This window comes from Rhincodon typus, chromosome 31 (genome assembly GCF_021869965.1).
Source record: "Rhincodon typus isolate 14 chromosome 31, sRhiTyp1.1, whole genome shotgun sequence".
NCBI lineage: Eukaryota > Metazoa > Chordata > Chondrichthyes > Orectolobiformes > Rhincodontidae > Rhincodon > Rhincodon typus.
In genome coordinates, this window is record NC_063362.1 from 20,427,800 (window position 1) to 20,441,490 (window position 13,691).

General features: G+C 40.1%; 1 protein-coding gene across 1 annotated transcript; it reads left to right on the forward strand.

Annotated features, from left to right (window-relative positions):
• Nucleotides 1-5,748: 5,748 nt before the first annotated feature.
• Nucleotides 5,749-7,223, forward strand: LOC109929438 (E3 ubiquitin-protein ligase RNF186). The gene is given in 1 exon segment (XM_020529118.2): nucleotides 5,749-7,223. A coding segment is annotated over 1 exon segment (744 nt). The 5' UTR covers nucleotides 5,749-5,899; the 3' UTR covers nucleotides 6,644-7,223.
• The last annotated feature ends 6,468 nt before the right edge of the window (nucleotides 7,224-13,691 follow it).

Sequence of the window (13,691 nt, forward strand, 5' to 3'; positions counted from 1 at the left end):
GCTCTGCACCTTGTTGTCTCAGATTCTCCACATCTGCAGTTCCTACTATCTCTGTAGCTTGATGAAACCTGTTTGTGTTCCAAATAAACACAGTCATAAATTACTTCCAGTTCTCTAATTTATGTGTAACACAGTGGGTATTAGGACTCAGAGGAATAAGAACACAATTTATTAGGCAGTCTCCGCAAGCAATGTGCAAGTATCCACGGTCTATTGCCCACTACTTATTGTAGCACATTCCCAAATTGAATTGAAACTTTAACAGTAACTTCTGATCATTAGTACTTCATTCTGCACCCTCATGGTACTGTTGCATTTACAGTGTGTGATAGATAAAACTAAACTAGCCATAGTCTCAGCAGACCAATAGGACTGGTGTCTCACTACAGAGACACACAACCAGTGGTGGTTTAACCTTGGGGTCACCACATCACGGGCAAGGGGCGAGGCTGAGAAGGAGAATCCTTCCTGGTAACCTTAGTTGATGTAGGAATTGAACCCACGCTGTTAGCGTCTCTCTGCATCGCAAACCAGCTGTCCAATCAACTGAGCTATTTGAATTATGTCTGTCCCATCATTGGCCAATCTTCTTAGCTTGACCTGGTCTTGAATATAGTAGGCCAAACTCATGACCATGAAAGATCGCATCCAGGTGCTTGGAGATACAAGATCCTAAATACTTTTCTTTAACAGGCACAAGAGTCCTACATCTTTCTCCGCTCTGTCACAGTCGCTTCCTACTGTTTCATGATTCATTCATTAACATGCTAATGATCTATAAAACTGTCCCTTCTATAACAGTTTGTCCCTTTTTGTTTGCAAACTCCATTAATAAGGTAGCATCAACAAACAATTAATATATCTGCTTAGAAAATGTAGTGACCTCCGAGACATTAACTATCACCCCACATTCCCCAAGTGATATGTCTTACAATTCTTATCACGATCCTTTAACTACAACAACCATCTATCACTCCACAACATCTGTTGATACCTGAAACAGATTAAAGCTCAAAATAACCAAACAAATGATTACACGGAGGCCAGTTACATATTTAAATTACAAAACCGAACCATTTTAAAACATGGCTTGAGTAAAAGAATTTTTCACATTTGTTGGCCTAAATTTATGTTTGCTTGAACCATAAAATATTAAAAAGACCATAAACCTTACTTTTGATGTGGTCGTGTGATGTTTTTCCATTCAGAAACTGTTTAACTAACCATAATTAAACAGGATGTAATTTAAATACTGAAACAAAAACAGACATTGCTGTAGAAACTCAGCAGGTCCGGCAGCATCTGTGGGAAGAAAGCAAAGTTATGTTACAAATCTGGTAACTCTTCATCAGGGCTGTTAGCAGTGTGGAAAAGGCTGTATTTATACTTAAGCCGAAGTGGGGGGGTGAGCAGATAAGTGGAAATGGAGTAAGAGGCAGAGAGATATGAAAAGGTTAGGTAAACAAGGAGATTAAGGACAGCAGGCCAGGACAGAAAAAAGGCTAAATAAATACTAAAAAGAGCTAATTTATTATATAATTTAATTCCTCACTTGTTTTATATTAATCATTGAAAAATAATTCAAACTTTACCTGTTGGTTTGACAAGCTCACCATCACTTTCTCAAGAGCAATTAGGGATGGGCAGTAAATGGCAGTCTTATAAGGGATGCTTGCATCCCAAGAACAAATAAAAGATAACTGCTACTGGGACACATCATATAGTAATCAGGAATTGGAAGCCTGGCTGCTTTTTCCTTAGTCCAGAGCCAAGTAACCAGACGCTGCTAATATTTAGCTGCTTTTCTTTCCTTCTTCATTGCTGTGATTGAAAGTAGTTGTGCAGCCTGAAACTTTAATAACAATGTTTGAGAGAAAATCCTGTATCCCAAGAAGCTTAGTATAGCCTGATTCCAGATCCTATGATTACAACAATTAGTAGTTATATTCCTACTGTATTTTAATGTGGTCAAACTTCTCAACATGTTTTGCAGGAGTGCAGTCAGGGAAAAAAAGGACATTGAGCCAGAAGACAGGAGAACAAAGAGAATCTTAAACAGGGAAAGAGAGTCAGAGGGCTTTCAAAGCCTGTGGTCTGGTCAAATGAAGGCATAATGCCAATCATAGGATATGTGGATTTGCTGAAGAGGTCAGAGTTGGAAAAATGCAAAGATCTCAAAGTGTTGTACAGCTGGAGGAGCTTAACAATAGGGGACAAGGAAGCCAAGAAGGGATTTAAACACTGATTGAGAATTTTAGAATTAGGGTATTGCTGGACTGAGAATCAATAAATTTAAGCCAACACTAGGGTGATGGGTCTCAATGCAAGTTAAGATAAGGCCAGCAAGTATTTAGTTTTTGGAGAATGGATGGTGGGAGAGTGGCCAAGAGAGTAATGGAATTGCCATGTCTGGGTTTAACAATAGCTTTTCATTTCAGCTTCACGTGAGCCAAAGCAGGGCCGGAGATGGGCAACACCACAAACCAAACCATGGACAGGATATGGAGGCAGATATCAATTCAGGGTTAAATAGGCCACTTAAGTGGTGAGCTGTCTGGACTGGCCTAAACAGTGACCCAGGAGAGTCACTAGCATTTTCTGTGGGGACAAAAGACTATTCTTTCAATGTTTAATTAGAGGAATTTTTGGCTCACCCAGGACCTGATATTGGCCAAGCAGACTGACAGTGCAGATAATCAGCACTGGCCTAATTCTTATAAGTCTTGCATTGTATACATATTTCCCCATTACAGCCTATACATTTATCTTTTAAATTATCCCTTAACTGCCCCAATAAACAATTTATTTGTCTTGGGAAATGAGTGTCATTGGCTAGGCTGGCATTTATTGTCCATCCCGAAGTGACACTGAGAAGAAGGTTGTGAGCCACCCTCTTGAACCGTTGCAGTCCTTGAGGTGAAGGTACACCTAGAGTGCTGCTGGGGAGGGAGTTCCAGAATTTTGATGCAGTGACAGTGAAAGAACAGAGTTATAGTTCCAGGTTAGGGTGGTATAGGCTTGGAAGGAAACTTGAGTATTGTCATCTTACCTTCTACTATTCAGCTAGGCACATAGGTTTGGCGTTACCAGCAAATGTTAAACTATTAGGTTGACAAATACCAACAGCATTGCCTCCTCGATATCCTGTAAATCCAATAATACAATATATGCTCCATTGTTAGTCTCCTCTTTCAGGCCAACATCCCCAGCATAGAGGCATAAGTTATGATCAATCAGTTGCATTGGGCAGGCCACAGAGTCATGTTTGCCATTAGACATGCAAAGCTAGCTCTCTACTCGGGTTTTGCCACAGCAAGCAGTTACTAGGAAGGCACAGGATGCTCTCAAAACTCTGAAAGAATGCAGCATTGCCATCGTATCATGTGAACCTCTCTCCCAACGCTACCCAAACAGGAGAAGAAACATACGCGAAGGTGCCATCCATTTTAAGTGTCTCCGACTGGCCCAGATGGAGGTCAAGCAGAAACAGCAAAAGGAGTGTGCAAGGATTCAAAAATACCAATCTCCCCCCTCAACAAACACAACTTATCCCACCCATAGTAAGCTGTGCGGATCCAGCTAATAAGTCACATCAGGACACATCGCCCCAGAAAAATGTCATCCTCAGTCTTCAGGGACTGCCTTCTCTGATAGTCTCCACAGTGGTCTCACTGCTTTCACACAAACTAATAGTAGTATTTGAAATTAAGTGATGAATTCTGGCAACAAACTTCCAGAGGCAAACTGCCCTGACCGCAAAACCTGGAAACCCAAAATGTAAAAAATCAGCCTTTATTTAATGCAATGTTACCTGAACTGAAATGTTAATCGAGTGATTGGCAAAATAATACTAGTGAACAGATTGAAAGTTGGAACAAGATACACGGAAGCTAACTGGGATACAGGTTACTGCAATTCGAGAAAGTGACACAGACAGGCAGATAGAAATCAAGTAGAGAGACACAGATCAATGAGGGAAGAAGGGGTTACAAAGACCAACTGATGAGGATAATGACTGGTCTAAGGCTCAAATACTTGCTTTCATTTTATGAGTGTAGTTACTGACAAAGAAAGTGTTAAATGCAGGAGGAAAAATATTTAAAATTATTGTTCCATATGGAATTTCTGAAATTCATGGTAGCACCAAAATTGTTTAATCTTTTTCTAATGCTGGGAAGTTATATTACAGCTCCTGTCAGCTCCACTATTAGTGCTGGTCTGAACCAATGGGTATAATTACCAAGTGTAATTGGAAGAGCCCAAGAAGCCTGACTTGTATTTACTCTTATGGAGAAGGTCACTTTCTTGTTCTATACTCAATTAAAAAGAACCGATAAGGAAGGGATCATTTTCAATCAAAAATTCATGTCATTTAAGAGCTCTTTTATATAAAAAAAATTAATGGGCATGTGAATATCTCTGGCAAAGCCAGCACTTTGATTGCCTGTCCTTTTCAGAAGTGTTCGTGAATTACCTTCCTGATCTGCTGCAGTCCAATGTGGTGAAAGTACTCCCACGGTACTGTTTCTGGGATTTTATCCCAATTCTTTGATAACTTAACAGGAAGGAGCCAGGCACTATCATGGCAATTGGGCTGATGTGTCAGATCACTGCATTCTATCCTTTGGCAGATATTTAATCAGATCTCAGACTATATGCCAACAGTGAGTGACAATAACAACTTGGATTTATATGACACCCTTTACATAGTAAAATGCCCCAAGGTGTTTTACAGGAGTTTATCAAACTTTGACACTGAACCATGTAAGGAGATATTAAGCCAGATGACCAAAAACTTGGTTAAACTTGTAAGTTGGGAGGAAATAACGAATGAAAGATGGAGATGGGTAGGCAAGAATACAAATTTTAGAAAACATATTAAAACCATGGATGTTCAAGACACCAGGATTGGAGGAGGACTGAGATCGGAGGAGGGAAATGGTGACAATCCATCTTCACAAATTCCGAGTCCTTCTACATTTGGAAATAAGGTTGGATAGACCTGGGGTGGCATGGTGGCTCAGTGCTTAGCACGGCTACTTCACAGTGACAAGGATCTGGGTTCAATTCAACCCTGGGTGACTGTCTGTCTGGAGTTTGGACATTCTCCCCATGTTTGCTTGGGTTTCCTCCCACAGTCCTAAACTTTGCAGGTTAGGTGACTGGACATGTTAAATTGCCCATCATGTCCGAGGGGTGGTGCTGTGCAGGCTAGGAGGATTAGTCATGGGAATTGCAGGGTTGTAGCGGGTTAGGTTGAGGTGGCCTTGAAGGATTGGTGTGGACTCTATAGATCAAATGGTCCGCTTCGACACTGTAGGAAGGCTTCTGTTGTTTCACTGGCCCATGCTGCCCAGTAGGAGTTAGTATTCCAGATTTGGACTTGCAGGCCCCAATCCTAATGTCCCATTCTGTTGCAGACCTGGTTTTTGAGTATTTTGCCACAGCATTCTTCAGGCTAGCTTCAGTCTAATGAAAGACCATGTGCTGCCAGACCTGCTGAGTATATTCCAACATTTTCTGTTTTAAGTCTGTGTCACCTTGTTCCAGACACGACCATCCGAAGTCCGGGGAGGTGAAACTAAGAGTCACAGATTCTTCGCTTCAGCCTCCTGGGCCACGCAGCAGAACCAGTCAAGTCTGGATGAAAGTTTGTTGGGCGTGACCCTGAATACAGATAGCGCCCCACCAACCGCTCAGTACTCCGTTCAGCCTGTGTCATTGACACAGAGCAATAACCCTGAAAGAATTTCAATTAGCAGCACCAACCGCTGCTGAACTGAGTCAGTTAGAACTTATCAAGTCAAGATATAAACTCATTAAACTAGTTACACATTACATGCGATACAACCCTCAGGCGAATTGTGCAATGAAACTTTTGAGCTGAAAGAAGCTGTGAATGACCTCCTGTAAAGCTATAAATATACCGAGAGCCTCAGACAGAAGGAGTCTTAAGGAACCTCGACTCTGCTTTTGAGTGTTGGGTTTGAGACTATCCGTCTCCAGAGCAAGGATGGACAAAATGATGAGTAGAAGTGCCCCAGCAACAGAGCAAGACTGCCCCATCTGCTTTAACAAGTACGATTCTTTCGTTCGAAAACCCAAGCTCTTGGCATGCCAGCACTGTTTCTGTGCAATCTGCCTGAAGATCATGGTGTCAGTCGAGGATGGCTCCTGGGTCGTCACCTGCCCTCTCTGCAGACGCTCCACGCTAGTGATGGAAGCACTGATCAGCAATCTCCCGGATAATCCGCGCCTGATGGGCATTCTGTCCAGGAGGATGTCCGCCTTCCCTGAGTCAGTGCCCGAGGTACTGCTGTCTCCACACCTCCTGCTGCAGACCCACACTAGCACTTGCACTCTCGTCAGCCCGGTCCCCAGTCAGCCAGACAACGAGAACGCGCACTTTAGGAATCGGATAACCACATCAGTCATCAGACGCTTTCTCCTGACCATGATCTTCTCCTTGGTCATTTTGTTTGCACTGCAGTATTTCTTCAAAAACCCGGCTCTGACCTGGATTCTGATCGTCCTTACTGTCCTCTGTGCATTGACGGGGCTGTGCCTTCTATATTTCGGTTGTCAGAGGGGCCGGAACGGGCCAGCCACAGCATATTGCAACTGTCTGCCCATGAACGACTAATCAAATGCAACAACTTCAATGCTAACAATGTAACAGTTCGAAAGTAACATATCGGAGCTTTGAGATCACAATTCATACGCCTTAATGCAGCAACAAAATGGCAGTTTCGTTGCGGGACAAATACATCGCCTGATAGGACTGGGAACTGGGCCATAAGTTCAATGCCATTTTGAGCTATGGGTGAAGATTTTTATTTGAACCGCTTAGTATTATGTTGTCAGCCTGTTAGTTTTATTAGTGAACCCACTTTTAATGGGGTTGTAATGTGCCTTTCGTTGATCTGCTGGTGCCTACCAGTCGCTTGTCTCAGCAAAATAGGACAAGAGTGTGTATTTGTTGTATGTGTTGAACTTCAGTTGAAAAAAAGTTTTAAATCAAAGACTTCATGTGTTTTTCCACAGTGCAATGAACAGGCGAACTGGTCATTCATGCAAGAATCTATTCTGTAATAAACTGAAATGTACATTTTATAGGTAACAAAGGAAGTAAGCTGAGTCAGTGGAGGTCTGCATTTATGTGATTGTCTGTAACCTGGAACGTTTTACATCAAGAGATACCAAATAAATTGATTTTTTTTCTATCCACATTTTTATTTTATTCACCTGTCAACTCATGTATTTCCTATAAAGCTTCAAACACTCTGACTGGTCATGTTAGTGTATCTCGTATTGGAAGGGTACAGCTGTCTAATGTTGATCTGTCCAATTCTTTTACTTCAATTCTGCAGCCCAGGAATTGATAATTCAACCAAACCAGTCTATTAATGCTTCATACTGTACCAGGTTTCTTTTCATCCTCCCACATCTACCACAATTGGCAAAGCCTTCTTTACTTTCTTCTCTCTTGTGTATATTGAGCAACCCAGAAAATATATCTCTGCTGTTCCCCTCAGTTACTCCTTGTGGTAGTGATTTCCACATTATTGCCAACCATGCTTACTAAGTATATTGTAACTGTGGATGAGACGTTCTGTTACACAGCTCGGACTACCTTAAGTTTTAAAATTTAAGTGTTTTAAAATACTTTGATCTGTTGCTTCATGGATTATGTTTAGATCTGTTTATTTCACTAGTTCTACAAACTCTTTACACGTGTTAATGCTAAATCCAACAATTCCATTTCTTACGAGATTTCATCGATAAATTTGACCTATTTCCAAGTAAACATTACACACTAAAACTCTCAATGTTTTAAAACCCAGCCAAATTACAGATTGATTCACAATATTCAATATTTTCTGCTGGATTACAATTTTTCTGATTAAAAGAACTGGATTAATTTGCAGATATGTTGCATTTCTCAGCCAGTCTGAAAACCTCTCTCACCCATTCATTTATCACTTCCAGGCTTGAGTAATCCGGTACCATCCACCTGCTGGCTACCATTCATCTTTCATAAACTTCAGCTCATTCAAAAGTCTGTTGTCCATGTTCCAACTTGCACTGAGTCCCATTCATCCATCACTCCTGTGCTCACTGACCTCTGGTCTGCTCTGGCAACATCTTGGTATCAAATCTCTCATTTTTAAATTACTCTGTGGTCCTATTCCATCCTTATTCTAAAACTTTCTTCAGCCATACAATCCTCTGGGATCTCTGCACTCTTGCAATTCTGACCTCTTACATACCCCCGGTATTAATTGTTCCACCAATGGTGGCTGTGCCTTCAGCAACCTAGATCCTAAGCTCCAGAATTTCTTCCCTTAACCTCTATTTCTAACCTGTTTTGAGTTATTCTTCAAAACCTTCCTTTTTAGCTAAGCTTTTAACCACCTTTCCCAGAATCCTTATGTGGTTTGGTGCCAAATTCTCTTAGATAATACCCCCGTGAAGTGCCTTCAGGCATCTGTTACATTAAAAGCACAATATAAATGCAAGTTGGTGCTTTCGATACCGACCATATGTAAGTCTGGTTAAATTAACAGTGAAGGTCCTGTTCTCTGAAATGCTTTTAGAGTAAAAACCTCAGAAGAAGGCCCAGAATATATACATCACCCACATTGAAAATATTAAAAACGGATATTAAAGCAAATGAAGAGGGGGTGAATAAACAATGTCAAAAATTGGATTTTAAATTCCTCCACATTGTAGGAGTGAAAGGAAGATGTGGTGAAGAAGAGTTTCACAATTTATCCAGACAAATAATTAGTTGGGAGTTGGTGAGGATGCCCTAAATCATTATTTTAACAGAATGCATGAAGAGGATGACGTATAGGACAGAATTTTGAGCTTAGAAACAATGAGTGAAAATTCAATAGGGTTAGGATAATTGATTATAGTAATAGTGACAAAGTAGACAAAGACAAAACAGAGAAGTTAGAGGTGGCACGGTGGCTCAGTGGCTGGCACTGCTGTCTTACAGCACTAGGGACCTGGGTTTGGTTCCAGCCTCGGCTGACTGTCTATGTGGAGTTTGTACATTCTCCCTATGTCTGTATGGGTTTCTTCCAGATGCTCTGGTTTCCTCCCACAATCCCAAGATGTGCAAGTTAGTTGGATTGCCATGCTAAATTACTCATTGTGTGCAGGCTAGGTGGATTAGCCATGGGGAATGCAGGGTTATAGGATAGGGTCTCGGTGGAATGCTCTTTGGAGGGTTGGTGTAGACTTGATGGGCCAAATGGCCTGCTTCTAAACTGTAGGGATTCTATGAAGTTGGAGCTGGTTGTGTAATAGACTGTCAAATGATGACTTTTTTATGATATACTACTTAGGAGTGAGGGGGCTGGGAGATTCCTCTCAATACAGATATGGACCAAATACAGGCAAATGGGACTAGTTCAGTTTAGGAAACCTGGTTGACAGCGAATAGTTGGGCTGATGGTCTGTTTCTGTGCTGTGTGACTATTTGACTCTATATGGAATCAATATTCAAGTTTTGGGATAGACTTGGTCTCAAAAAAATTAGAAGTTACTAAGTAAAAAGGTTGTGCTTGGCATTGAGATGAAAGAGGCAATGTAGCTTTGTGGAAGCTTTCTTTGCGATGGGTATTTTGGATTTCTAATTGTGGTTAGAAGAGATAATGACATCAGAGATATTTAAGGACCAAGGGTGGAACCATGGAAGGTCAGGGATGGAAGTCATTAGTTAGTATTGTGAGAAATTTTCACTATTCCATTGAAGGATATTGGGGAAATGAAGACATAGCGATTTACATATTGTACTGTAAGAGGACTGCTATTGGTGAAGACAGAGGATTTGAAATGTCAATTTGATAAATATAGTGGATTTAGTTGGATGATGAGTGGACTTTTTTATCCATTGCCACTTGATGGCGCTGTTTACTAGTTAGTAAATCAGAGGTGGAGTGGTCAGCACGGTTCCTTTATTGTGGTTTACACAGTCACAAACAGCTTTTTTACTGATATTAATCATAGTTAAAAATGCATTCTTCTACTCACCAGGGATGACGCCACATTTGAACATTCCACCAACACATGATAAATGCTCTCTTCTTACTGATGCCTTTTCGACCCAATCCCAGACAGAGGTAGCTATTGTTGAAAGGAGTCATTAAAAATATGAAATATACGAAATACATGAACAGGGTCGGTCAATCCTTGATCCAAGCAGCAATGCAGTTTACATAAAAATATTTATATCTAGCTTCTATTGTTTAAATTTGAAATAGCCAGGTAACATTTTTTAATCATTTTTGGAATTCAGTCAGAGCAAATTAACTGTTTGCATCTGTAGGCTTACATTGGATCTATAGTTTTTGTTTACTGTGTTACACCAAAATGATTGCACACAGCTGCATTGTAATCTGTCTTTCTTCTTTATGTAACGTCCTTCAGTTCCACCACTGTCTCAGATATCTGTGCTCCTCTTAAGCATCACCAACTTTGTAACTGTTCCACCCCCTGGTAGCTAGCTGTTCCTTCAGTTGTTTAGGCCCTAAGCTCTGGAATTCACTTACAAAACCTATTTGCCTCTCCCTTGCTTCCCTCCTTTAAAGGGCTCATTAAAAGCTACTTCTTTGGCCCAGCATGTGGTAATTTGATGCAATATCTCCCTATGTCACTCATTTTTATTTTATGTTCTTTAATAGTTAATACCCCTGTAATGTACCTGTAAATATATCATCATATTAAAGGTGCAACATAAATGCAAGATGTTCCTGTTGTCTGAAGATTGCTTGTAGATTGCAGGTTCCTGGTTCCCCCATCTCGTGTTCGTGGACATAAGCCGCTCTATTACCCAGGTCCTAATTGTGAAAGGCTGAGCCATCAGCACGACAGGGCAGAATGATTGGAAGATGTGGATAATCAGTTTCAGGTCATGCCCTGTGAGCCATGAAAGCACCACTTCCCAGTCTGCTCGTTTTCCTATTTCACAGTAAAATGTGGAACTTGCTATATTCAAAATTATTCATGGCATTCAAGTGTAAATTCTTTGTTTAATCGGTCCAATTTATCTTCTGAAGATTGATAGAAGACTTCACTCAAGTTGATGAGGTGAATATTATATGTCATTCTCATCAGGAATGTCCTTAATTGGTCTCTGAAGACATCAATTATTACTGTAATTCATTACTGAACACTAAAGGAATTGATGAATAAATATATGTTTTAGGCTTTGCAGTTAAAATAAGTTCAAAAAGGATATCAGTTTGGTTCATTTGTAGCACTTTCAAAATCAGAAGGTTTAAGCCTTACTCCTAAACATACTCCTGATCACATATACTAATCAGCTGACACTGGTCATTCACAGTTACTTTTACTGATACCAGCATTAATATTAAAAGTATTTTAAAAATTATATCAAATTCTCAAACTGTCAAGATGAGGTAATTACTTTTTGCATCTTGGTGAAGCTGTGTTGGTGAATTAGTTATGGCTCAAAAGTTCTTTTCAATGGGATATCCAAAACTGCATATCATACTTAAACTAAAGCTTAACACTGGTCTTGCATGAACTTTACTTTGATACTGGTTCCCTACAGGTTCTATTTACAAAATCCCAAATGCTTGCTGGCCTTTTCAAGAAATTAGGAACCTATATTCACATGTTCAGAAAATGGATCCAAATCCCTCAGTCTCTGCATTCCTCAACCCTTCTGCTTCTCCCAATTGAAAGTATATTTTAAAAACTTGCATTTATAAGGTGCCTTTCAAAACCATGTGATATATTCACCAACATTGCCTTTCTTCCCCAAATGCTTCTTCCCTGTATGTCACCCAACTTCAAATCCTGCTAAACTGCCTACGTCCGCTTGAAATGTTTTATAGCTCTTATTTTTGTCAACTCCCCGTTTGTGGCATCAGCTACTTTTGTTATTTCATTCTTCATGCCTAAGTCCAAATCACATAATGTATTATATAAAGAAGCATGTGCATGTAAATGGTCACCAATTTGATCACAGATTACAGATTTTAATATCCAGAATTGAGATAGGTTAGTTGTTCCATAGTTAATTCTCTTTTTTGATCAGAAATGTAATATTGACTACCTTCGAGTGATAAAATATGATAATAAATACATATTCCTTTTATGTCCCCTTTCTTATGGAACTATATCCCTCTGTTATTCAATTGAGTATGTTTTGATTGAGGAAAGAATCGTGATCAGATTGCTATTTTGTGCATCTTCAAAAATTGCGCCTGGCTCTTTAACATTCACCAAAGCCACCAGACAGGACATTAGGTTAGCATCTCATTTGAAAGATAGCATCTGTGCCAATGCAGCACTCTCTCAAGACTGGACTGGAGTGTTAGCTTGGAGTATATGTTCAAATCATAGGGTAGGCTTTGAAGCTATCAATGTTGATTCAGCCCTGACAACTGAGCCATGATAATGCATTGCAAAGGGATCTAAAAAGTATTGAAGCATTTACTGAAAGGGACACAAAAGTGCATTGGCTGGAAGGTTAAGAAGTTTCCGCCCATGATTTAGATTGTATTATGTCTCCTACTGAGCCCTACAGACCAGAAAAACCTAATTATTTTATTTCTATTTTCTGTTGAGCTAACCAAGCATATTGGGAATGAGAAGTAGTGAGACTGGTTTGAAAAACACTTCTGGTACACACAGAATTGACCAGATATGTTTTGGACTGTGTTCAGGGACTATTTTGTGGTCCGAGCACATTACAGAGGGCAGGTTATTTATTAATCCATATCTCAACAGCATTGATGTCAGAAGCATGAACGTATATAGACCTATGAAGAGATATGGATGATTTAAACGATCACTGATTGACGTTATATGATCAGAATGTATGTTATCAGAAATAGAAGGCTGTTAAGAATGAGCTGCACTCTCATAAGCTCAAAATGTTGCAATGTCCCCAGATAGATACCCAGGAGTTCCAAGTTTTGATTTGTCCAATGTGCAGTTCTCTCCATGATAACAGCAACAGTCTCCGTGCTATGACCCTATACAGTATTGTCTATAGAAACATGTGCAAGATATAATGATTTCCACTTTAATCATCAAACTGACTAACCGCACGTAACATAACTAACCCATGTGCTATCGATGGCAAAGTGCAGTTTAAGGGAAATAGACTACAAAGCCCAGGGTGTTGAACAATGCTTTTGATTTGTAGCTCAATTTGCTGGAGTCTCTTGATAAGATTCAATGCACTCTGTTAAACAGCTCCTGATCAACAGACCGAAGCGGCATTTGCTCTCTCTTCCAAAAAATGTTTATCTCTTGGCTCAAATAAAACTTTTTAATCAACCTATTCAGACACACCCCTACCGTAGGGGAACAAGAACCAGGACCCTCTGAGCCCATATGGTGCTGCAGTTATTGCCTAGCCTAAAATAGAAGCAATAAAATGGGACTCACTGAAAGAGGTACTCTTACTTTGCTTTGCTTCTGAGTCAGTATGGTTTGAGATACCCAATTTACATGCTGCAAGATTAATGTGGGTGCAAAGCTGAAACTTCTGCAATGACGCACCCAACTTGTCGAGAGCTGATCATAGGATATCTGCTAACCTCATTAAACATATTGCATCTGCATTCACTTCCTGTCAACCTTTCAAAGATAAATTGTTATGTCCATATTGGTTAGGTTCAATAACTTTGAAAATTATTTCC